This window comes from Mixophyes fleayi, chromosome 8 (assembly GCF_038048845.1).
Source record: "Mixophyes fleayi isolate aMixFle1 chromosome 8, aMixFle1.hap1, whole genome shotgun sequence".
Classification (NCBI taxonomy): Eukaryota; Metazoa; Chordata; class Amphibia; order Anura; family Limnodynastidae; genus Mixophyes; species Mixophyes fleayi.
In genome coordinates, this window is record NC_134409.1 from 132,806,697 (window position 1) to 132,833,223 (window position 26,527).

General features: G+C 41.3%; 1 protein-coding gene and 1 long non-coding RNA gene across 6 annotated transcripts in view; one reads left to right on the plus strand and one right to left on the minus strand.

Moving 5' to 3' along the window:
* The window catches only part of LOC142099774 (uncharacterized), a 119,521-nt gene extending 95,794 nt beyond the window's left edge, over nt 1-23,727 (plus strand). For 2 of the 3 annotated variants that reach the window (XR_012678605.1, XR_012678607.1), the window contains one exon: nt 6,881-7,300. This is a non-coding gene — a long non-coding RNA (uncharacterized LOC142099774). Of the gene's footprint in view, nt 1-6,880; nt 7,301-22,245 lie in introns of those variants that run through there. The other variant, XR_012678606.1, reaches the window with a different exon arrangement.
* The window catches only part of EEFSEC (eukaryotic elongation factor, selenocysteine-tRNA specific), a 122,659-nt gene that overhangs the window by 13,860 nt on the left and 82,272 nt on the right, over nt 1-26,527 (minus strand). For all 3 annotated transcript variants that reach the window (XM_075183624.1, XM_075183626.1, XM_075183625.1), the window contains exon 6: nt 25,438-25,594. In XM_075183624.1, the coding sequence (XP_075039725.1) occupies nt 25,438-25,594 (157 nt within the window). The remainder of the gene's footprint in view (nt 1-25,437; nt 25,595-26,527) is intronic.

The following is a 26,527-nucleotide window of genomic DNA, read 5'->3' on the forward strand; positions in this document are numbered from 1 at the left end:
TCTTCGCTTCCATCTTTTTTTTTTTTTTACCTAATACAGGTTTTAGTCTTTAAACACTGGGGAAAGAATGTCCCGCTAATTCTGTATGGCCCTTTAAAAATCCTATTTGCATTGAATTAGAAGTGCATAAGATGCAAGGGCTGGCTGGTGGACCTCAGCCCGGGGGACAAGCACACAGCACTGGCCCAAAAGTAGAAGCCTATCCTTAAAGGGTTGTTCTCGCTATAATATATATTTATCAATATAAAAAAAGAGGTTATTTTAGTGTTGCTTAATCCAGCTGTACTTTATTATTATAAATGTAAATCTTAAATAATTAAAATAAATAATGCAACAAAAAAACAAACCTCTCTTTATATTGCATTTTATTGTAAATGTTCCTTCCCTTTTTCAAATACCTGTCTGATTATAATCTGACACCCTGGGAACATCAATATTGTGGTAATCGCACTAACACAGCCATTTGTTTCCACAGGGCAACCGTAGTCTAGGGGAGGATTCAGCTGCATCACCCATTGATAGAATATACAGCTTGTAGTACAATAATCTATCAGTGGATGCCACGGCCATATCGAGTAGTATACGATGCCGCTGACTATGCGCGGACTGCATAGGCTGCCTGCAACGCGTTCCCTATGGACCACCAGGTTCCCTCCCTCCACAATGTACCTTTGTGGGAGTAGATAATGTCTCTTAGTGGTTACACATCGCCGGTGACTTCTGCCTGCTGGTCTTCTCCGTTGCTGCTTGGCTGGATCCTGGAATGTTGGGGTCCTGTTTGTATAAGAGATAGTTATTATTCACCTTCTGAAAAGTTGAGCAGTGAGTGAAGAATCTAGACCTCCCTCCCCACAACTAGACGGACATTAAATCAGTAGCTTTATCTGTTCAATAAACAGGCCAACTTCCACCCAATCAGCTCCAGAATTTAATTAATAGCATTTAAATCCAATGTCTATTTTCCTCGATATAGCCCCGACATCAAATTAATAGCACCCATGTATAGTAATTAGGCCTCCTTCCCCCTAACCAACCGATATTAAATAGAAAGCCTCCTTCTCCCCCAAGCAATCCACTATAATAAATTAAAAACATTTAATAATATTCCCAACAAATTTAACCCCCCCATCAGCCCAGACATTAAATTAATAATCTCCACATTTATCAAACAGACCAGTTTCACCCCTCACCAACATTCCCATGTAATACAAATTACTATTTCCCCACAATCAAATTATGGGTTACAATTTTACTCACATTTAATAGAGATTATTATTGCAACTTAATATTTTACTGATTTAGGTTTTATATTACTTATGTTTTTATAGTATGTATCATACTATAAAAAAAATCCCCCTCTCTCCACCCTCCTGTCCCCTGAAATCTCCAGCCTCCCTTGTCACCAGCACCCTCTACTCATCGGTTCTGCCTTCTCACCATCCCCCCCTGTAATTTAAATTACCTGAACACTCCAGAGCTTTTTTTTTCCTTCTTCCTGCGTCCGTGTCGCCTCCTCTTGTCCAAGAAGCTCCTGTGTTCTGACAGCGTCCAGACGTCTTTTTCATGTCAGAACGCTGCAGTGAGGAGAGCCAATGCGCCGTCTCTCTCTCAATAGTTGGTGTAGTGGTTACGGGGGGGCAGGTGTTGCGCCCACCTACTGACCAGACGGCCCAAAATGTAATCTGGACGACCGGCCCGGGGGGCGCATGCCCTCCTGCCCAGGCCGCCCCTGATAAGATGACCACTTACAATGCGGTTTTGCCCATTTAGTGAGCTTGAGAAACTGCCTGTGAGTTTTCACCTACTGCTGGTGTATTGTACATTTTATAGTGACTTAATTATTGCTAGGACCCACCAGTTAGAGACAGTGAGAGTGGTGAATGGTTTGCTTATACTTTGCAAAACATGCAATTTAAAGTTCTACTTTTAATATTTTTATATATAGGTTTTAAATCAGATTTTTGATTGCTGGGGTAGGGAGAGGGGTGTCTTTACGTTCATCTATAATCTTACTTTGTGGCTCTGTTTGTATATATCCCATGGCACGGGGACGTCCGTCGGTATATATCCTGTGGCAAGGGGACGTCCGTCGGTATATATCCCGTGGCAAGGGGACGTCCGTCGGTATATATCCCGTGGCAAGGGGACTTCAGTCGGTATATATCCCGTGGCAAGGGGACGTCCGTCGGTATATATCCCGTGGCAAGGGGACGTCCGTCGGTATATATCCCGTGGCAAGGGGACGTCCGTCGGTATATATCCCGTGGCACGGGGACGTCCGTCGGTATATATCCTGTGGCAAGGGGACGTCCGTCGGTATATATCCTGTGGCAAGGGGACGTCCGTCGGTATATATCCCGTGGCAAGGGGACGTCCGTCGGTATATATCCCGTGGCACGGGGACGTCCGTCGGTATATATCCCGTGGCACGGGGACGTCCGTCGGTATATATCCCGTGGCAAGGGGACGTCCGTCGGTATATATCCCGTGGCACGGGGACGTCCGTCGGTATATATCCCGTGGCACGGGGACGTCCGTCGGTATATATCCCGTGGCAAGGGGACGTCCGTCGGTATATATCCCGTGGCACGGGGACGTCCGTCGGTATATATCCCGTGGCAAGGGGACGTCCGTCGGTATATATCCCGTGGCACGGGGACGTCCGTCGGTATATATCCCGTGGCACGGGGACGTCCGTCGGTATATATCCCGTGGCACGGGGATGTCCGTCGGTATATATCCCGTGGCATGGGGACGTCTGTCTTTCTATATCCCGTTGGTTGGCGATCATTCTCAGCCCTTACATTACATCTTTGCTGTACAGCCTAAGAAAAGGTCACCAGCAATTCCCTCACCTTGGTACAGTCCATGTTAACCCTTGCGCTGCTGGGCGTAACACCCTGGGCTGGAGGTAACACACACGGACCATATAGCAGCTGCCAACGCTGGTTCTGTTCCAGGCTGCCCGCAGAGCCCAAGTCTCAGTCTGATGTTTTCATTCCCTGAACAACTCTGTGCGTGGAAACCAAGGTAAACACAGACCGTGGAACCGCTCTTTGTTTCTGAACGCTCCATGATACTTCCTAGACTGTCATGCCTAGAACAACTGCAAATATATTTCCAAAAATCTTTAGGGAGGTGGGGGGAGGGGTGGAAGGCAGCCCATAAGCTGGAGGAGGCAAAGCATCTACTTAAATACTATTTTCCAGTCTTTCCTCCGGGCCACTGGCTTTGTGCCTTTGAGTCCTTTTCCTCTTCTCTGTGAAGTTGGTTTCCCAGGGAGTCCTAAAGTAAAAATCAGTGGACGGGCTCCTCCGGGAGCTACCCCTGACCACAGTCACAGGATACTGGGCACGGCTATGGGGCACAGAGGTCCTTGCTATGCAACTGCTACTTTCCTCCTTGAATATTTTTGTAATCTTAAACGGAAGCCCCGCAGACAAACCGGATCGAGTCTTCGTACAGCGTGAATTTGCAGAGAGGGTAACAAGACACATTCTCGGCCTACCTTGGGGACATTAAGAAAATGTTATCTTTGTCTCAGGGAAATAAAACGAAGATTTTAGCTACTGGGGAAGAAAAATGTTATGCACATATAAATTGTACATTTCAGTGTAAGAGATTTGGCTGGGAATTCTACAAACTGCACAAAACGGCCTCGATTCTGCTGCCGTGAGAGGAGAGCAGCCAATTAGCTGTGATGGCTTAGATGAGCTTTTAACCGCTCCGACCTCTTACCCGACGGTACTGTAGAATGTATCCTGCCTAGCACAACATATACAGAGCCTGGAATTTGGCACCAATCTCCAAAAGTCTGGATCTGTGTCCAATTTGGCCACACGTGGTGATCGGATTTGTTTGGGCTAGATGGAAATCCAGACCTCCGCTATATGTGACTGTGGCAAATTAGTCTGATCAGTCCATTTCCATTCTGATCAGGTAGTGTGGCTAGGGGTCAACGACGGGATATGTCTGGTCAAATTACTCACTGATCCAACCCACTGACGATGGAGTTTGATGTCTGAATCGTACAAACAACGAAAAGTTGATCCCAACCTTACGAAAAACAGAGCAGAACAAAGAGATCCACCAGTAGTCCCCAAGCCCAGCTGCCCAACAACATTCCTGGAAAAAGAAACTATTTCCTCCACATCCCTAGAGCTGTAGTCACACAATCACCTACAATATATAGATTGTTCACCCCACTGAGGGTGAACAATCTGAGAGCCATGTGAATGGGTCTGAGGGACTGAATGATGGGATTTATAGGTCATTTTGGGGCTGCTTTTCTTCTCATTTTAGAAAAAAAACCATTTGGTGGTGCGGAGGGAGACGAGATGTGCAGGAGAAGTGGGAGACGAAAAAATGGAAGTTGTGTAAGGAAGAGAATTAAGGGTAATGTACGGCCCTTTTGAATGTCAGAGGGGCGAACATCGGCCCTTGAAGCGTCTCAGGCTACCCATCAGTGGGACAGAAAATCAACACAAACACATGATTGGTTGTTATAACTGTACGCGTAGCACCATGTGATTAATAAAACCCCCATGTCACAGACATAAGAGAACATCCAGGCAGAGAACATCCAGGCAGAAGGGACTAGACGTCTTAAAGAGTTCTATTTAATAAACACACTAAGGGATGTATTTGTAATAAATTCATAGTTGCCAACAGTCCCTTACTTCTAGAGACAATATTCGTTTTTAAAAAGAATTGTTTCTGGAAAGTGCCTATTTTTTAATAATGCACAATAAGTCCCCTATTTCTGCATGTTACATGCAAGCGTTACCATGTATTTCTTATTCTCTAGGATTGAGAAGTTAATATTTATTGCATAGGAGTATTTAAAACACAAAAAAAAAGTATATTATCAAATTCCATAAACAGGATACGATGGGGTTTGTGGCCCTCAGACGTATTTCGCACGATGTGCTTCAAAACGCTAATTCGGCAGCTAAGTCACTCTGGCAACTATTTTATATCTTATAATGCAATTAGGTGAGTTTTCCCCCAAATAAATAAATCAGTTGTATTGTTCTTCTGATCCTATACATAAAGGGATTGTGCGATGTTCTATACCCCTCAGATCTGACGAAGCCATTACAAAGTTAGAGTATGAATGATTTGCACATAATCTGTTCGGCCTGTTTGTGGAAAAACAAGTCATGTACAATTCTAAAGTGGATGGAACGAGGGGTGGGGGGAGCTTCTTAGGAAGTCAGGAAATTAGATTAGGGCCGGTATAATGTAACCAGCAAAATAACTTATAAACAAGTTAAAAAAATAAATTAGCCTCTTTACCAAAACCACAAGGCGGACGTAACGGCAGGAGCACAAATAGAGCAATTGTCATTTTTCAGAAAACTGGAGATTACGTTCACGACACTAAATCACTACAAGTGACAATTACAGAAACATAAATGGAATTTTGAGGTAAACTTAAATGCATTAGTCCACTAAAAACGTACTGGTCTTCTAGTGCTCATACAACAAGGTTCTGTCATAGAAACCATGGCTGTCCATCATAATAACAAATAAATCACCTCAAAACGGACTATGGCGTATGGGAAAATAAAATAGCCTGTAGGCCATGTGCCGTGAATCAAATTACTAAAAAGTTCAATATGCAGGAAAAAATAAAAGATTTTTTGAGGTAAACTTTAAAAACATAAAAAAAAAAAAAAATCATCCTCCTAGTGTTCATATAGCAATGAAGCCATAGAGCGACATTTATGCAAAAAAAAATATAATGAATTTAAACGCATTATATTACTAAACATCTCGGCCTCCGGGTCGTCAGATAATATTTTGGGGTATATTTAGCAAGCCTAAATAGGAAAAGGGGAGGTGTGTTGCCCGTAGCAACCAATCAGATTCTATCTATAATTTATCTAGTACATTCTAGAACAGCGATAGGAAGCATCTGATTGGTTGCTATGGGCAACACCTCCACTTTTCCTTTTTAGGTTTGATAAATCTTACCCCTTTGACTCAAAAAAGGGGCAATTACAGAACAACTGGAATTATTAAGTAAACTTACACTTAGGGCTAGATTTACTAAGCTGCGGGTTTGAAAAAATGGGGATGTTGCCTATAGCAACCAATCAGATTCTAGCTGTCATTTTGTAGAAGGTACTAAATAAATGATAACTAGAATCTGAATGGTTGCTATAGACGACATCTCCACTTTTTCTTACCCGCAGCTTAGTAAATCTAGCCCTTAGTGTTCATATAACAAAGTTTTGCACTTACAATAATTAAATTTCTGAGGTAATTTTAAATACAATAATTTACTAAACTTAAATATTTATGGTCCATCTCTTAGTGCTAATGCAGCAATACAACAGGGAGGTAAAAAAAAATTAAAACTATTCCATTTTTCTCACGTTTTGCTCTTTGTCGGTGAAGCACCAGGTTTGCAGAATAACCTCCCAGCCATGATAATGTAAAAACGAGCTAAATTAGCCGGAGTAGTAGAACATGAAAAGACGAATCTGAGGGTGTAATTTAGCGCCGTACCATAGAAGACGTTTATTTTACATAATGCTCTTCTACTATAAACCTCACACTGAGAGATTCCAGGTTCAGTGAGCTCTAATGAAGAGGTTACTGCTAGTTAAACACCAAGTACTACTAACAAAAGGACGAAATTAAAGTACAAGTGCTCCTATCCGACCCTTTTATTAAGTTCCATTTTAATATTTAAAATATACACAACCTAAATTTGTCATACTCTTTAACAGTATTTAATCTTCAATTAAAATACCCGGAGCAGAAACCTCAGATAAGTGACTTGAAGAAAGAGCTTATTGGCCTGGCATATTAGTCCCCATGTTGCCTTTTTATTTCTGCATATTAAAAATGTCATCTTTATGTCTTGCAGGGGAAAAAAAAAAAAATCTCTCCAGAAATAATGAAACTGAACAAAAGAATACAAGGCAGCAATTTAACCAGCAGCCCCGGCGGCGTCCTGATTACTGTAAGAGTCCGGAGCGCAGGTTACACAGACCTGACTGAGCCCCAATTTCATGGGAAAATGACTGCAAACGTCTACCTTGTACTGCGTGTACAGACCTGAGATTGTGGGGCTTAGAGAGTCATCTGTCCTGGTAAAAATAATACGAGGACGTGAGAGTCCTCACATCAGGCACATGTAGGGCTTTATCCGGCGTCCGGACTAGTGCAAACAGCAGGTGATAGAAGTTATAGTCAGGGCCAGTGTTGGCATTAGCTGGGACTTGTAGTTCTATTACCGCTGGGGAGCTACGGTTTGCATAACTCTGCTCTAGACTATTTGATGAGACGTCAGATAGGTATACAGTTTAAACACGTATCATATGGGACGGATTATCACATAGGAAAGTAAGCTTCTTGCAAAACTCTTGTCTCCAGATTACAAATTCCAACACTTGTGAGTCTACCACACTACAAGAGGGGTCGCTGAGCTACAATGCTCTGAACACATGTCCTTAATTTGGAAGTGGTTGAGTTCAAAAGTTTACAAACACTTTTTGACCTGCAGGGCCTTGAAATATATCTGCTTAAAATGGATTGAGGTGCACATTTAATGGGATATTTAGGAAACTGATGCTCGGGTAACTGTGGTCTGTATCCTGGGTTCTTCTTCTGGAGTCAATCCTGCCAGCGCACCAAATAGCGGACAGTGCCAGGCAATCACCAATCAGACCCACTAGACCGTCCCAACTCTCTCATTTTTGATTGGACAACGCTATATTCCAGAGTGCCAGATTCCAGGTGGCTTCCGTTGAACGGATTGGTGGATAGTGGCGGCTATTCACCTATCAACATACCGGATACCCACTAGATGGTCCCAGTGCTCTGATCGGTTTGAAGACGGTACAATTCACTAAGATTACTCTTGTGGGTATTATAGGTATATAATATGTATACAACCAGACTACTATAAAAACACCAAATCAGTGACTCTTAAAACCAAAAGGTTAAAAAAATGATCGAACCATCTAAACAATCAAAGTGATTCATAGTTATATAAACCGTACATGACTGTTATACTGTAACGTCATCGATAATACATCTACTAAATAAAACAACAAGTCAAATCAACAAAGGATGAGATCCAACTACAAAGTCACTGCCTATTACAAACGCTACAAATGGGCGCTTATGGATACTTTATATAAGTATCACATAAGGGCCGAACGAGACTAAAAAACATCAAAAACAACATCACAGTGTCAGACATAAATCCTAAAAATAAGCTGCATAGCATCACCAAAATGTATAACACAAAAGACAAAACCGTTATCAATTGCATAATAGAGTGAAATAAAATGATATATAATATACAAAGGATAGAAAGTTAAATCGCAAAACTCCACAAACATGGAGAGTAATGTATAACTCTAAGCCATACAACTCAATACAACAAATTTGGGATTTATATGGTAATTACAATCCTGCCTGAGATACACAGGTGACTCGTCCCTGGCCGGTACATATAAGACAAAGTCGCTGCGTGGTGGGAATAAATAGAAATCGTGCATTTCATGGTAATTAAATAAAGTTTGAAAAGTAAGAGGGAAAAAAACAATTTTTTTTTTTTTTTTTTTTATATCCTTTGCAAAAGCCCATTTATAAAGCAGAACACAATGCCTTGTTGACAACTTGAGTCCTCCACTCTGGGAGCTAAAAATAAAGCGGAGCGTAGAGATAGCGTGGACAGAGGCAGACACAATGCTGGAGAAAGGGGAAATGCTATTTATCAGACAGCTTATACATTTGCAATTGTGAATGTGTACAGATCTTGTGCCCCGGGGACAGCCGACTACAAAGAGAGCACAGAACGTCAGTCTACGGAGAGATGACTCGGCCGGGGTGAAAATACAGCCTCTGTGCGGATCAGAAGCCGGGCGCACGGATGACAAAGAGCGTATTCTGCACCCACGTAGCCTCATGCAGCCTGGTGGGAACAAGTCGCTGGCCGGAGATTCTTCTACTACAATGCTGTGATCAGGAGATGTGTTACATACTGAATTATACACACAAACTGTTATGTAATATAATAGTGTATAATTTATAAAATAAGATAGATATTATATAGATGAAAAAGCCTAAGGACAGAGACCATATACTGAATTTGAAGCACCACTAATTACAAATAATACAAATGAGAATATTCTTTACAACAAAATGTAGTAAAATTATAGATGAAGTTAATACAGAAATACATTTTTATTTCATTGAAAGCTGTAACGCTCTTTTGGTCACCAGTGCAAAAAAGTTAAAAACACAAAGGGTCTGAGTAGTAAAAGTTCTCCGGGAAAAACCATGTTACAGTGCGAGGGGTGCAAATTAGTTTATTATTTTGTACATAAGATAAATACTGACTGTTTTTATATAGCACACAAATACGCGATAGCTTTATTTTTACACTGAAATGTAAAGTTGATGTAAGACATGTCCTACGCCAACTATAAATCTGTCCCCACATTTTAAATTTACCTCCCCCTCCAATGCAACATGGTTTTGCCCAGGTGCAAAGTTACTCCCTTTTTATGCTTTGCTCTCCGTAATGACTCGGGCCCATAAAGTGCACAGGGTGCAGAACATTAAAGAGGAAGGGCCCATTTATCCTTCGACTTCTAGAAGCATAAAGTCACTTGGAGGGTTTTTTTTAAGGCCGGGAGGGTTCCTATAGAGCTTTCCACAAAGCACCAAATCTTCTGCCCACCTCTGGAAGGGGGGACCTCTGAGGTTTTCAGGGTGAGGGGTGCCTCGGGGGCCACACAATCCGCACCTAGATCGTGAATCGGAGCCGATAAGGGCCTCCACAATCCTAGTGATAAAAAGTGCAGTGGATAGGAATGAATTAATGTCGTGAATTACACCCCCGCGAATATAAAAATCCTCTTTGTCCAGACAAAAAGCCACGGCAAAAGTGCCGCATAGAAAGTGTCAGTTGTGCTATGTGCCGGTACTCTGCCAGTGAGGGGGGGTCGTCACTATTCACCAGTGATTTTTAGGCAACCCGGGTTCACTGTGTCCCAGGTTTTCCAGCTCCCGGCCCTTTGGCCAGAGGTAGTCTGTCCATTCTGGGAGGTCCCTGCTGAACCCTCCAAGGACAGAACAGAGACAATTATGGAGTCATTTTTATTAACATTTAATTATATAGCGCCAACATATTCTGAAGCGCTGTACAAGTAATAAAATAATACTGGATATTACAGACAGACAGAGAGGTAAGAGGGCTCTAGAGTATATATCAAACTCTTCGTAGGGTCAGTGATGATGTATGTAAATTACATAGCGGAGACAGATTCAGCATTCTATCTGGTAGTTTAAAAAATAATAGGGCTGTTTTTTTTTTTACTAAATTAATGAATAGCAATATATATTTTTATTACTATTATTTATAAAGCACCAACAGTCTGTAGTATAGTAGTTTGACATAAAGTGGACATACACAAATGGACATAACTTCACATTATAATTTGTTTTCATAAAGTTACAAATACAGAAATACCGATCACAATAGATTAGTCGCTCAGTACAGAATACGGGTTACAGCGATCTGGGGGCTACAATGTTCCATGACTGACCAAATATAACTCCCCAGCAATCAACACAAAAAAAAACATTGTCGCTGGTGCAAGATAATCACTATCCTGATCTTGTGCTCAGATATTTCACTTCCTAATTGTTTTTTATTTTCTTTATAACATTTTAGGCTAAATATACTTTAGCTATGGAATAACAAATCCCATATAAAACCACACATTATTTTTTCTTTTATTCACAGTTAATGGTTTATAAATCCCATTCTCCATAGGACGTTCTTTGCAATTAATCTGCAGCAATTTTCTCATTCATCTGCTTCTCACCTCAAGGAACATGTGTTACAGTCTGATGGGAAAGTGATGTCCCGTCTTACAGACTGGGGTAACTTATTCTGGTGTTAGAAGTCTACTCTCTGGCCTCCAGCCAAACTGCCCCTTGTGTGCACTCTCGTCCGTTCCCAGAGGGCATGAACCTGGCTGCAAGTCTCTCGTTCCCATCAGAAAGTGCCAAAGACCAGTTTAGCCAAAGCACAAACAAGTCCGATGTGGGCACGACACTTAGGCCGGCTGTCACTGAGATAAAGGGAGGTCAGATGTCAAACGCTTGATAATTAGTGTCTGAGAGGTCTACAACTTTCCCAGTGAGACGAGTCACATTCTCACACTGGGCCCTGATGCTTATTTTGGTGTCCAGAAAAAGCAAATACAAAAAAAACCAAAAACTAAAACACACTGTAAAACGGATGGAAAGGTGGAAGCTACAGAATCTGCTTGTTTGCTCTCCGCAAATCATAATATCTCTGGGATGTCCTTCAGATGCCCTGGTGAAAGTAAACACAGAGGTCTGCAAAATCCCCCGCATTAATGCTTAGGGGCTACGCCAGATTACAGAGATTACACACAGTATTAGGAAAGAGCTAAAACAGGATTTATTAGGAAAAGGAAAAAAAAAAGTGTTTCCATAATATAAATATAGTTTTGTGTTAAGGAAGTAGCTCGTACAATTAAACACTGAGTAACGGTCGCGGAAAGGTTAGTTTACTGTATAAAGAGAAAATAAACGTATACGTTGTACCAATGCCCTCGGCAGGGAGAGGTTAATGGGTAACAGAAGCGGAGGGGGCGATTGGATCGGTCTGCAGACAATGAGGGTCAGACACACTGACTGATGGACAGAACATTTAGTCCAATTCACACAGATACATTGAGATTTCCAGAGCTTACAATTATTTTTATGCAAAAGTCAAAAAGATGCCTTTAAGCAGGAGGTGATTAATATATCCCTTGTTACTAGTAAAAGCAGAAATAGAATAGGATAACAAGATAAGACCAGTAGAAGTTGCAGTCACTTCCTACGCAGGACTCTTATGAAGTTACTAGAGAGACCTAGGGCTAGATTTACTAAGCTGCGGGTTTAAAAAAGTGGAGATGTTGCCTATAGCAACCAATCAGATTTTAGCTTTCATTTATTTAGTGCATTCTACAAAATGACAGCTAGGACCTGATTGGTTGCTATAGGCAACATTTCTACTTTTTCAAACCCGCAGTTTAGTAAATATACCACTAGACTTTAACTAGGGCTAAATTACTTGAAATTAAAGCATTATGCCTCACGTTGAAATATTACAATCATAAAGTGTAAAGGAAAAGCATAAATCTGTGATCTCGGAGAATTGCAGCTGCGGTGTAATATCTGAAGTAGCCGATAACCTTGTATTTAACAAAACAAACACGCTCAAAAATGTTATCACATTATAATTCAAAATGTGGATATGTCTATCCTAGGAAGTATTAATATTATTATTAACGTTTATAGGGCACCACGAGGTCCGCAGCGTCGTACAGAGGGCAAACAAGACAGCACATGGTATAACAGTACAATACAGTAACACTACAACTCTCAACACAGCTACTGGGGTGCAAGGGCTGAAACCTGTGCCCATTAGTGGGGGTACAACTAACAGTGTTAGAGCCACTGACAGAGGTGTGAAGACAATGGGCTGAGAGCCCAAGGAGGAGGTGCGCAGTGTATCTGGTGAGCAAACGTTATGGGTAATGAGAACAGGAGGGAAGAGGGCCCTGATCACTAGAGCTTACAATCTGAAGGGAAAGGGGCAAACGGTTGACACATGGGGATGAGCCAATCAATTTAAGAGGGATCTGAGGACAAGAAGAAAGAACTTTCATTATCTACTAGATAGACTCAATACCACTCTGGACCTTAAAGGGGGTCTAATCATATCCCGCAATTGACAGTAAGATGACTGTCAAACACTTATCCTTTTTTCTGCTCATGATGTAAAGACAACATTTAAACTCACCGGCTTCTCCGCAGAACTAACGATGGGTCCACACACTATAATATCAGGCAACCGAGATGACAGAAATCCCAACAATGACCTTATACTGAAATTGGAAGGATCAACGGGGTCAGAAATTAATGCTATTTCCTCATCTTCTGACTGCGCTAATAGATCTCAGCAAAGGGCTGGAAATCGTCACCAAGTTCTACTGCAGTGAATGGAGATAAAATTGGGAGGTGAGATCTCAGACTGTTCACACTGCACTGATGCAGGTCTACTGACATCTTCAACTCTCAAGTAGATCGGAAAGAAACAAACTGTAATACATTCTTTATTTCCACCATAAGGCAGCAGAAAACAATATTGACAATAAGTAAATCATCCTAAGATCAAATAGGGGATGTAAATGGAGAAAAAAATAACTGTTAAAGTGCAGTATTGTGAGTCATGTAAAAGTGCGTAACTACAGTATATACGTATACCCACAAGGATAAAGGCTAAGCAAGTTCACCAGTCATCTGAAAATTGGACGTTCGTTTTACTTCCAAGAAAAACCTCCAAGAATAGCAGAGTCTGCAGGGAATCCGTAAATCATGTTTTATTATTCCTGCCTTCATTATAAGGGAATATTACATCCAGTTATCTTCAAAGTGAAGACGTGCAGCCCCGGAGTGTCAGCAGACCGACCCAACATCCAACACGTCATGTGATGTTTTTTTTTTATTTCTAAAGAGTCTCATTCTGGAGACGGGACGAGGTCTACCAGGCGGCTGGAGAAAGCCAAACTGTTAGCGACTGATTGACATCTCTGGGGATGTTTTACAACTGACCTAAATATGAAAAGACGGGATGATGTCTCAGCCAACTATTATTAGGAAGGTTGATTTCTTTATAGAAAAAAAAAAAAAAAGTCAGCGTTTCAGGGAGATCTAGAAAAACGCTGCATATCAAACCGAACGTTAATGCCATCGCTATTAATTAAGGGTATGTGTACAAAGACTTTATTTTACAGTCAAAACACACATGTTGAACTGTTATAGGCAACATCTCCACTTTTTCAAACCCACAGTTTCGTTTAAGATGCTTTATTTGGGGGGGGGGGTCCAATTTTATTTGTCCTGCATGCAAACCACAAGTTCTGCATTTCTAGATCTTCCCAGTAGACTCCGGGAGAGATGGGGAGGTGCAGGATGATAGATTATTTCGCAGAGTAATAGGTCATTTGCTAGAGGGTGGTGGAGTCATTATACTTAAGGGCCTGTTCACTTTCAGATGACACATTTGTCCTCCCTCCCTAATGCCAGTGTGTGTAGGAAGGAAATTAGCACGCACGTCCGTGTTTTTCAGTCTGGTCTTAAAATCATCAGGCGACATGGTTTCATATTTTTGCCCCAGGACACAAGGCAGACAGCACAGTAGCAGAACTGAAAACAGTCTTAATGATATAAATAAATAGCTGGGAAGCACAGAAGAAATCCCAAAATATAAAAGCATTATATTTAATAAATCACTAAGGAGAATGGGCCTGATTTATTAAGGCACGCAAAACTAACGTATTGTGCGTTTTTGTTTTAAAAATGCACGTAAATCAGGCATACGTATGTCTGTATACAACAAGGAGCAAATGTAATATATCAGTTAGTCGTTGGATACAGGTCTAGGTGCGCTCTGCTCTGACAGACACAAGATACTGCAGAATATGTCTAACACCTATGTGGAATATAAAGTCCCAAAAGAAAGCACAGGGAAAAAAAACAAAAAACTATTAAATGTCACCTGTTAAGAATACTAATAATATAGACATTAATGACAAAACTTTTAAAAAAATTGTAAAAAAAAATAAATTAATCCTATGAATATCTACTGTACATAAAATACATTTTTAGAGTTGCTCCTGATTGCAAACACATGTTCTAGCAGCATACACAGCCGTCATCACTAGTAATCGGCTCGTACACCAGACCTGTAGCTGGTGCAAGTGATACAATTGACAATCACGTACCTGAGAGATGCCCAAAGTTTGAATCTGACGCTACTGTGTGCGCTGGAGCTTTGCACGTCCTTACTGTACATTGACTACGTGCATACACCCAGTCCCCTCCCCATTCTGACCCTGAAATCATAGACTGTTGCAAGTGTCCTTTGCACTCGAAGATGAATTGGACATTGCTGCGTTCTCCGGTGTATGGCCCGATTCTGGGTACGCGCAGAGCAATTTCCCGCAAAATACGGCACATATCGGCATTTACGTTCCTTAAACAATCAGGACCATTATGTAGAAATTAAAGTAATCTGAATGTAATATTTTAGAGACTTTAGCATAATTATGGGAATCTTCCAGGAAGACATAACACAAATATCGCAGCTTTCATCTATTCTATAGAACGACCCAACAGCTAGAATCGCAGTGTCTGTATATTGCAGGGAACGGTCACTAACCAGTGATACACAATGTATACATAAAAGTAAAATATTAGGCAATATATATATATAAAAATAATGAAATAAAGCAACAACAATATACAATTACCTCCACTGCACACACAGTGTTATCATATAGTAAAATTCTTAACTTTTTACATATCGGACATAACACTCTGAAGCCTATAAAACAACTATTTCTACGGAAACGTAATGAATGAGGCTCTTTGATTATAATATTATAAATATGCAACAATTTTTGCAAGTAAATGTGACTTACTCACTACCCCAACCAAAGAAGCCAGGTCGGGGCGCGTGAAAATATCCAACTGGTGCAGGAGATTGCGACAATTTAAATATAAACGGGTCTGATTTGTGCCATTAAATAGACACTAAAACATAAGAATTTAAGCCTTAAAAGCCATGGCGACTCTCATTTTGAATATATATCTTTTTAATGTTCCCCCACCATTGTATAAATCCTATTGTCGGACCTGAGTACATTTCATTTGCTTGTATTAATTTTTGGTCAAATTTATACTCCTATAAATGAAGAGTCCTCATTCATTCATAGAACGTGTTTCATAAACCTCTGTGCGTGATCTGTTGTCGAAATCATAATCTCCACTTACGTGCGAGGCTTAAACAGGGATAAAATGTAGATAAACGTAAACGGCACAAGACTTCCACAGCATCGAACTCTCTGAATATACGGCATTAACTACCCATTGTGCTGTTATTCTCTCTAATGTCGACAAAAGATTATTTTATTTTTTGCATTTTACATGAAATGAAATTAAAACTTCCTCTATTTAAAATTGCTTTCATTTATTTTATAAACTTTTCCACCACTTTGTGGATGAACAAAATCTCAGAGAGAGAGAGGATAGAACTTGCAATCAGCAGCTGCCACGAGCAGCCTTCGATTCTCCTTTTCAGAAGTGCGGTTTAATATTCCGTCCTGTTCCACCAGATGATATACACAGATACAGCATTCAGAGGACACCGCAAACACCGTGCGCACCCCCTCCCCCCCACTTCAAGATAGGAAATATTTAGGAAATATAATATGTGCGCTCTACTGAGAACAACCTGCTCCCTTTGTTTTCATTTTTATCAGTATTCGCGCGATAGTGGGAACAAGGAGAGAAAAGGGAATAGTCAGCTTTTATCTTCACGGATAAGTGATTGCATTAGCTTACAAATATAAGTTTCTATTAAGTGCGGAGCAGCTTTGAAAAGGTTGGTGGGGGAACGTTTATTTTATTTTTTTTTGTATTATTTGTTATCTATTACTTCTTATTTCCGTCAAAGCTTTGCCTCTCAAGGCTCTAGTATCTACGTATATATTTTTATTTTGGGAATGAATTCACGGAGCGTCGTTTCTACGTCATTGCTGGGCTCCGAACGAGCGTCTAGGGCGCCTTAATTCTTCTTGGCGTAGATCGAACGGTGCAAGTTGGAATAATACTGAAATTAAATCATGATTACCCGACAGGAGAACGATGGACTTGGAGGGGGAACGTCCCAGTTTCGTTAAGAGGTTTGGCTCCAATGGACTGGTCCTTTGGACAAGAGAGGAAAGGTTACAGCCTGGTCAAGACTTCTCCCTGGAGATGTAAGGAAGGCTCTCCTAACCTTTTAGATCCATATAAATAAACAGTTGAACATGGAGAGCCTTGAACCGTAGACCCGCTGTTTACCTAACCCCTGAACTGTGAGAGACATCAATCCCACACTTATTAAATAAAGACCCAGCTATCGGGATGGCTTTGACTCAGGCCTCTCCTCTGCATATTTACAACCCAGGCAGGGGTCAGAGAAAGTTCTGTTCGGCCATGTCTTATAAATAAGAGAAAGTCTCTGTGAGTGGTATTAGGATAAACTCAGACAGCTTTAATTAGAGGGACTCGCTAGACTAAAGTATCAATATACAGGTCATGTTATTCAGGCTGCCGAAGGAGACACTTATCTCATAGACTCGTCACGATGAGAACACTGCTGTTTGGGAGTTATTGTAACCTGGGTGCTCTCCCTGTTTGCACTGCAGAGTGATACTCTCCAGCAAAAGCAGAACACAATGGACTGGCCATGCGGGGAGCCAAGGAGGGGGATCCTATGATGTACAGAAGTGGCAGAACGGAGATCTACAGCCTGAACTGGAAGTAGCATGCAGGTATAGTGTGTATATATATATATATATATATACATAAAGATCTTATTCATGTATTAAATAGAATCTCACTGGACACAATAGCCACAGTTTCAATGTAAAATGAGAATAAGGCCTCAAATTTATAAATGATGGTTCATTGCACTTTTAGGCCAATGCTTACTCCGCGCATACGGACAACAAGAAAAGGTCTGAAGACATCACGGTTTCACTGCGAATTTCTGGGCGTAGATAGTGATCGTTCGCCACAGGTTTCCACAAGCCCTCATCTTCTGAGCGTTCACAGAGCAACAGACGCCTTAGAATTATTTTTCGTCATGGTTCAAACAGTAGAAAGTGTTGGCTGTAGCGTTGGTCACCTGAGACCAACAACATGAATGAACAGAGCGAGGGATAGTAGGAAGCGTGATCTAGAAACACACTGGACCTACGCACACAGCGATTCCTAAACCAATACAACACAGGCAACAGGGTCCCTTTAAACTAGAAACTTATTCTGACAAACTTAAAAAGTTGTGAATGAAATGAATTGATAAGAAAAGAGATCTAACATCTGGAGAACAGTATCCAGCGTCCACAAGAGTAAAACCCACGTCAATGGGTCGTATTGGTTTTATCTCATCTCTGAAACATGTTTTCTGAAAAGAAAAAAGGGAACTTTCCAGAAATCGCTGCAGAAAATTACTACAACACATTGAATGTCTTCTGCCCTAGTCTGTGCTCACTACGTCACTCCCTTAGTATGGAGGGCTGCAAGTTTGGAAATAAGTATTCTAATTTTTTTCCCTGGGACTTCACTGGGTTAGTGTAGACCTGTCCTGGTCACAAATGCCATGATTTGTGCAGAGAGACACTCAGCAGGATGGTTACAGTCTAAACGGCATCGTATTACTACAATAAGGGCTGGCGCTATAATTAGGCGGTTGCTTAGGGCGCCAACGGCTAGTGGGCACCTAAAACACTAAATGAGTGTCATAATGTTACTCATCCAAGGATTTTAATGCCCGGCAGCACCCCCCCATAGAGCGCCAGTCACTGACATGGAGGTGAAACAAGCCCTCAGCTTCTTACATGTGAAATCTCTGGTCCTCCATGACAGTGTTACGTTAGGAGTGTGGCGCTTGGCTATGATGTCACAATTCAGCGTCACACTCCCACTCTGCAGATGCCGCCCCAAGGAGGGCGAGAGCATAACACCAAACAGGAGGCGCCATTTACTAGCCGAGTTGAAAACCAAAATGTCTGTAGACCCAGCACTTAAAAACAAAACCTTATTACATGCAGTGGTTTTCTGTTTTACGTTATAAATTATGCCAATGTCCGTTTTAGTTCTCCTTTTTTAAAACTAATTGAATCCCAGCACTTAAATAGTAAAATAATGATAAACCTCAAACAATAGTTTAGTCATAAAGCAAAAACAACAAGATAAAATTAAAATGCAACAAAGACAGACAAGGACCCGACAGGGCTGTACATAGCGGCAGTGAATTTCTAATTAGGATAGACATTTAGGGTAATATTAACAACAGAGTGTTTAAAATGGACCAGAAGCCTGCACCCAATGGCAGCGGACATTTTGTGGGCGGTATCAGCTCACTAGGAACTAGAGACTCGACTGAGGCACTTTGAGGCAGCCATGAATCAATGTTTATATGCACTTAGCGCCTCATACCTCAGTGGCATTACCTGGTTCTTAGAGAATTTTACTCTACATTTTCATCAAAATTGGCTCAGCACACAAAATGGCCGCTCATGCGCTCGCAGTTGGTACCCGCAAACCAATCGTCACCGTGTTAGAAGCCTGTATCACAAAACACCGAAGGGATCAACTTATTGCCAAATTCAGAGAAGATTTTTTTTTTCTCTAAACTGAAGTTGAAAGGTCTGTTCTGTGGGAGTGGGAAACGCTGCGAGACCTTCTCCGCCGAGAGAACCCGAGCAGTCATTTCCTAAAATTATCTCAATTGCTGCCATTAACACCAGAGTCCAATATAGATGTTTTCAAATGACTGTCTGGTGACTCAAAGCTGAACGGGAAGTGAGGGCAGAGGGAGGGGGGACTGGTCTGCAGGTGCAGGAAGACTGAAAAGTTCCAATATGTGTCGTAACCTTCTGTCGCAGCTCCCCAGTGATCCCAGCCCCTGTGGCTTCCAATCTAAGAATGGCAGCAAACTGAAATTGTGGTGTGTAAGTTAATTATTAATGTGCAATTAGTACATCTTAATATACAAAATAAATGAATTAAATAATGTAAGTCAAGCGAACAGAGGGCAGCCTGGGCCCTATGTGGATAAATCCAGGAGGATCCAGGTTAGTGCCGCTGTGTAGCCAAGTTCACGGTTGTCCCGGACCAGCACAAATGATGAATCCTATGAGGCCTTATCCAAGTTTAACGCTGTAATACGACCTTCTGTCAACAGTGAGGATGAGACGGATGAGTGCAGATGAGAGAAAGATCCAGTCTGACCCAGGACAACTGTCTAAAGTGGCTCTTCCAGCTGATTATTTGCCTTGACCAAAATAATATCTTGACTTGTGTGCGCCTTCTGGCAACTTTTACTCCACATATTGCTTTTATTGCTCTAGCTTCCGTCTATCCATGTACTTCTATCCCCAGGCGGAGGTGTTTATGGTCGTCGCCCGGGGACACAACACAAATCTGCTCACTTCGCACAACGTCGCCCAAATCAGAAAGAGCAGCAACGTGTGTCGTATCCCGGGGTAACGAATGTAAAAGGCTCGGCCCGCTGATGTAAAGACATGGCTGAAGAACTGAGGATATGAAGGAGGGCCAGGACGAGAGACAAAAGCTGGTACAAGTAAAGTTGTAAGAGGGACATATTTAAGCATAATAACAAAGTGCATGTATGTTGCCCATAGCAACCAACCAAACTGCACTAGGCAACAAGACAGAATTTGATTGGTTCAGTCGACAAATGAATGCACCACTTAAACCCACAAGATACAATTTCCCATTAAAAAAAAAATAATACTTAATTCAATGAGAAAAAACAGTAAATGAATATAAAACCTTGTTATGTCGATGTAAAACACTTTTTTCAAGTCAAATTAACACCTTAAACAAATGTCACTGCGATCCTTCCTACACTGCTAGGTGTGGGTCTCAATGTCGCGTCTAAGTTCCTATAAAGCAAATGGGTGCCGATTTTCGGAGTGTGGGATCTCACAAATGGAGATAGGACGGATAAAAGGTACATGGTTATAATCCACAAGTGATAATAATATAGGGGATAAAAGAATCTATGTAAAAACACTCATGTCATCGCTTATAATCAGCCGGTTCTGATGTCATCTCTTCAGTGCCCAATAAGAAAACCGGTGTATTATAATGACCAAGGAGCCGCCTACTGTAAATTATTAAACATTTTAAAAGTCGCCTTGGATTTCTAACAAAATAAACAATCCGCAAAAATTTTGTTAGGAGCAGAAATGGCCTCTATACACCGCTAACCTCAACAGAAGCCGCCAATCATGTTTGGCTAATCCGGGAAACCGAAAAGCTGCAATTGAAACAGCGCCACCTAGTCACAATTATGAGGGAAAAAACACTGCTCGTTCTATTCAAAGCAAATATGTTTTGTGTCATTAATACTTATGAATAAGGCAGTAAATCGATCTTACTAGCAAAAACAAAACCAGTTTAATTTATGTAGACGGCACAAAGTGTTAATATACTATAGCATTTGTGCCTCTATCGTTGTGCGTGCCGTGTAATTCAGCAGACGGCTCTTACAAGGTCACGGTAAGTTGCAGGGCCCATAAGACAGTCATTTGCAGGGAGAGCGATACACTTACGCAAACAGTCATCCAATCTATTTTCTTAAAGGTAATATGATGTGTCCGTATTAAGCTGATAACCGAGGGACACCGCTGACAGTTTAGTTGAAGTTCCCCTTTTAACTCGGGTGCTCGGGGAATATCTGTTTGGTTGGGCAATCAATATGGCTAAATGACTGCCGCCAGACAGTGGTTCTCGTCCGCTGAAGGATGATGTTCACGAGCCGGTTCACCAACCTAATGAACTTATCTCCTTACATGTCATACTATCTAAACTCAGCTGCAAAGACAATTTGTACAACGGGACGGTGGCTGAGGAGTGTGATGCTCCAGCTGCGATATATCCATCTTACGTAGCCGTCTGCGCCGTACAAGCAGGATAGCCGGGTGGCCGCCACAGTGCGTATTATGGCCACATAATTTGATTCCTCGCACATTTGCAATTTAATCATTTGATTTCTTGTTTCCGCCACTGTAGCTATTTTTAAACCTGGGATTACAGGACCATTCATGGAGATATGAAGCTCTTTAGAGGCCTATTGCACGGAGAACCGCATGATTAGTTTGACTAGAATCAAACCAGCCCAGATAAAACCTCCATTCTGACAAAGGAACAGGTCGATATTGTGACAGAGTAATTCCATCAAGTCAGTTGACTGCAATGGATTATTACTTCAATGGGCAGAATTGGCCATTGACATCATTACATAAAATACACACCTGGCCCACGACGACATACATTTTATTTTTATAAGGAAGTCTACACTTTGTGTGTAAATATAACAAAATATAAATATTTGCAAATTAATATTTTAGCTTTATATACATTACACTAACTCATGTTTAATTTCCCCTTTGTATTTGCAGAATTTATTAAGAGATGCATTTATAATAATATTCCAGTTGCAGGACTCGCCTTCTATAAAGATATGGTTAATTGTGCTCGTTGAGCTTAACTTACACTAGAGTTCCATTGTTTTTGTCTCTATGAAATAATCCTTTTATCCACTCACAGAACAAGAATGATATCTCCCGCACCTTCAACTTGGACCTTCCCCTCCAGGGTCTTCCCGAGAGGAGGACCAAAAAACAGGCAAGCACGACTACCCAGCATGTGATCCATTGAAAATGACAAAATAAAAGGGTCTTTCCACCATCACACGACTTTCACTTATTGCCTTTTACTAAATACATCGCTTTATCTTCCTGGCTTCTATCTGTGCACTTCGGTCATGACTTTATATAATCAAGGAGAGCAGTTTACCTGTGCTACCCTGGGATACAAGTCTGCTCTCTTAACATAATTGTATCCCAATGCAGTGAGCAGAGGATAGCTGCGTCACATCCTAGAACAACAACATCTCTTCCCGATTAATGAAGACATGGTTCAGAAGCACAGAATAAACCAATGTTAATGTCTTAGCAAAAGTTGCACAAAGGCACCTACAAGCCAAAAAAACTAAAGTAAGCTGAAAGTGCATGGGCTTAAAACAAAACAAAACAAAAAAAACGGAGATAAAACAAGGACTATAGTTCTGGCAGGCAACGGAGTTATAAGATGTTATTGGCTGGGAAACTGCAGACAGACTTTTGGCAAAAGTAGACTTCTGGATAAATGAAGGAAAGAGGGTCCCCAGGGGAACAATGCCTTAAATACGCTGCATTTTATAGTATTGTGCAGTACTCTAATACTCATTTACAAGGTCATGAAACATACAGAATAACTTGGTGAAAAGAGGAAGTGAGGAGGAAATGTTTAAACCCTAATGCTCGAGGAAGACCACAAACAGATCCAGCGTGTGCAGATTAAGCTTTCTACGGTATACTTAGCGATCAAAGAGGAGTCAGGAAAAGGTTACTTCTAATTCTTTATGGAAGTAATCTGTGGGCTAAAACAGACTGAAAGTTTTGCGGGATAAAGGAATCCGATCGGTCGCTTTTAATGAAATAAAAAAAAAAACAACAAGGAACCACAAACAGGATGCAGGCGCATTAAGACGTAGCGTTGACCTAGTAGAGGAATGTGAACTTCAGTTCATACGGGCTGTATCATACTCTGCCCCCCTCTCTAAAATCCCCCCCCCACCCACCCATCTTGTTTTAACTGTTAAAACAGCACTGGATATCTGGACTGCCCTGTACACCCCCTCCTTCAAAATAAATATACGGCAAAGAAAATCAAAATAGTCTGACTAAGCTTCCCTAATAGTCTAAACTTCCCCTCCGTGACCCCAAAAAGACTGTGAGCCACATCCTACCCCCCCCCCCCCGACCAGTTTTCTGTTCAGTCTGGTTTGATTGTGTTAGATTAAAGGGACTGCGAATAAGCAAAATGCGTGTTATTGCTACATGGATAATGTTGACGTTACCCATACATTTTTGGTTCTTAAGGCTTTCATAGATGATGTGTAATGGAATACATTCGAACGGTATAGGACTTAAGGCAAACTCAGGTCTACAGCAGTTACCAGAGATTACAGATTAAACACTTAGGGGTATATTTACTAAACTGCGGGTCTGAAAAGTGGAGATGTTGCCTATAGCAACCAATCAGATTCAAGCTTTCATTTTGTAGAATGCACTTAATAAATGAAAACTAGAATCTGATTGGTTGCTATAGGCAACATCTCCACTTTTCCAAACCAGCAGTTTAGTAAATTTAGCCCTTAGTGACAATTACAGATGGAGTGGAATGTAGTTGGTTTATCGCGCTGAGTTACAAATACTGACGACATACAACGTCCCAGCTATCGCACATTCATCAGATGGGGGGGGGGGGGGGGGTGACCGCTTACTGACACCCACAATGAAAACCTCAGAAAAAAATGTTCTCAGACATAATTAAATTATTAACCAAAAAGTATTCAGATAATAGACACTGCGTAGACTACGTCTAATATTGCACGTCATCTGTATATGAAGGGAAACCCTTCGGCTTGATGCAGTGGTCATTTAAAGCTGCAGTCACAGCACAGTCCTTGCCGGAGCCGCGGGCAGCCAAATTTCTCAACGCTCCGCGGCTCAGGCAGAACAGAAATAACTTCTGGGAGTGCACATATAAAGGTCCTGCAAACTAAACTAAAAATATTCTACTGCACATTAGGTGTGTGACTAGGCCGAGAGTACCTTCTACATTCATTATTCAAAACTGGGGATAGAAGGACAAACAGGAGATGGAGTGGGAGCCGGCAGCCAGTCAGAGAATTAGAACATAAACAGCAGCACATACTATTTAAGGCTCAGACAACTGTTCCCATCCCCAGCAATGCAGCCAATCCGAGCATCTAAGCGTCAACAGATAACTCTAGAACTATTTAGAATTCTGCAAGTCAATCATAATTGTACAATATTACCTGTGTTGTATTTTTTTTAGGGGAGATTATGTTTGTTTCTTAGTAGTTTTTTTTAAAATGTAAATTGCAAAAAAAAAGGTTCAACATACATAAACTATTATACCTTGATAAAGACTTCAGGAGAAAGTCGAAACGCGTTGGTTTTCTATTGACTTGGGAGCCGATCGGTGAAGGAAATACAAGTGAGAAGGACGGGGTGCGTGAGAGGGACTTCACCATCTATATCCGCTGCTTAATTTTACCTGTTTTCCGGTACGGTTCCTTATGTTACATTTGGCATTTTGTTTTAAATAAAAGATAAAGCACCAGATTGCTTTCCTTCTTCCTTTACATACTTACTGCACGGTCCGAGGGGAGTAGCGGTGAAATAGGCGATTAGACCATCCGGACTAATTCTGGCTGTGTAGGACAAGTTTGATTGATTTGTGGTGCAAGAGAGACATCCGATTATCCAGCTTGGGGCGCATATTTCATATCCATCTTGTAAGTGGAAACCCTTAGGGGTGTGAGACGGCGGTGTCAACACAGAGCTGGAAGGTGTCATCCCATAATAAGTCACAAACTTTCCCATAGAAATCTCCTTGTGTATTTCTCAAACTGTATTACGCTATGCGAAACTATGTTTTATATCTAGATTTCTGCTGCAATAGAACAATATTTCAACTGTGGTGACACACTATCAGGTGCAAGGAAAGGAAGCGCTTTATGTATGTTAAACCTTTTTTTGCTATTTTATGTGGAATATATGGTAGTATTTCTGCAACATACAAGAGGCTGCAAGCCTTAGTGGAGCGTCAGGCACTCAGAATTCCATTTGTTTATAAAATGTAAATTAATGCAATAAATGTACTCACTCGGGATTCGGATTTTAAACTTTCCACTTTGTCCGAAGCTCCCTTCAATCACCCCCTCGTCTCTTGTCGACAGCTTGACCTTCAGTCCCACAAAGAGCTGAATGTTCGTCTCCTTTTTGAACAGGGAGCGCCCAATCACGCTGTACTCATCATTTACCTGCAAGACAGAAGGCACCATTGTATCACTTACACAAGGGTACTCTCACACTGGAGCATCACCGTTTGAAAATGCTAAAAAGGATGGTGTTCACTAATCCAGCCACTAGGGGGCACTCTTCTAGAGAACATTTATGCATAGTTTGCAATTAAACAAATTAGGTACTTAGTGAAGCTTAGAGGCGCTCATATCAAACATTTACTTCACTTTGTGTCCTGTATAGCAGGGGAACGCATATGCTGGACAGATTTAAGATATCAAATTAGGGTTTTGTGATGGCAACCCCTCTGCTATGCACATTTTTTAATATTCTGACTTGTTCACACCCCAATGATGTCATATCCTGTTCCATATTACACCAAGCTCTCCTCATTCCACTACCATGCCCTAAATTGAACTAAAACAACGGCTTTGCAAAGTCTTGTTTGCTTGAAGTTAGTAATAGCTTTGAATAAACTTTGCAGACTTTTTGGGGAGCAGAGGGGTTAAAAGCACATATAATCCTACTATATTGCTAATCATTTACTAGATACACTCTCTAGTAGATTGTATCTAGCCCTTACCTCTTTGGTCTAACAGTGTGTAAGCTTACAGTCCCTTGCAGCACACACACTCACATCATCATTTTGCACAGAGCAGTGTAAAAAGCTTTTGACGCTACAAGTTCATACTTGCCAACTCTCCCGGAAAGTCCGAGAGACTCCCGAAATTCAGGTCACTATCCCGGACTCCCGCGACAGCTGGCATTTCTCCCGCATCCCGAAATTCCGTTGTGAAAATGACGCGATTTACTGAGAATCGCGTCATTTTGGCCCCGCCGCCCCCCGCGACAAAACGTCATTTTACTCGTGGGGCAGGGGCCAAAATGACGTTATTCGAGGCGCCCCTCTTCCGGACGTCGCCTACTGAATGTAGGCAAGTATGTACAAGATA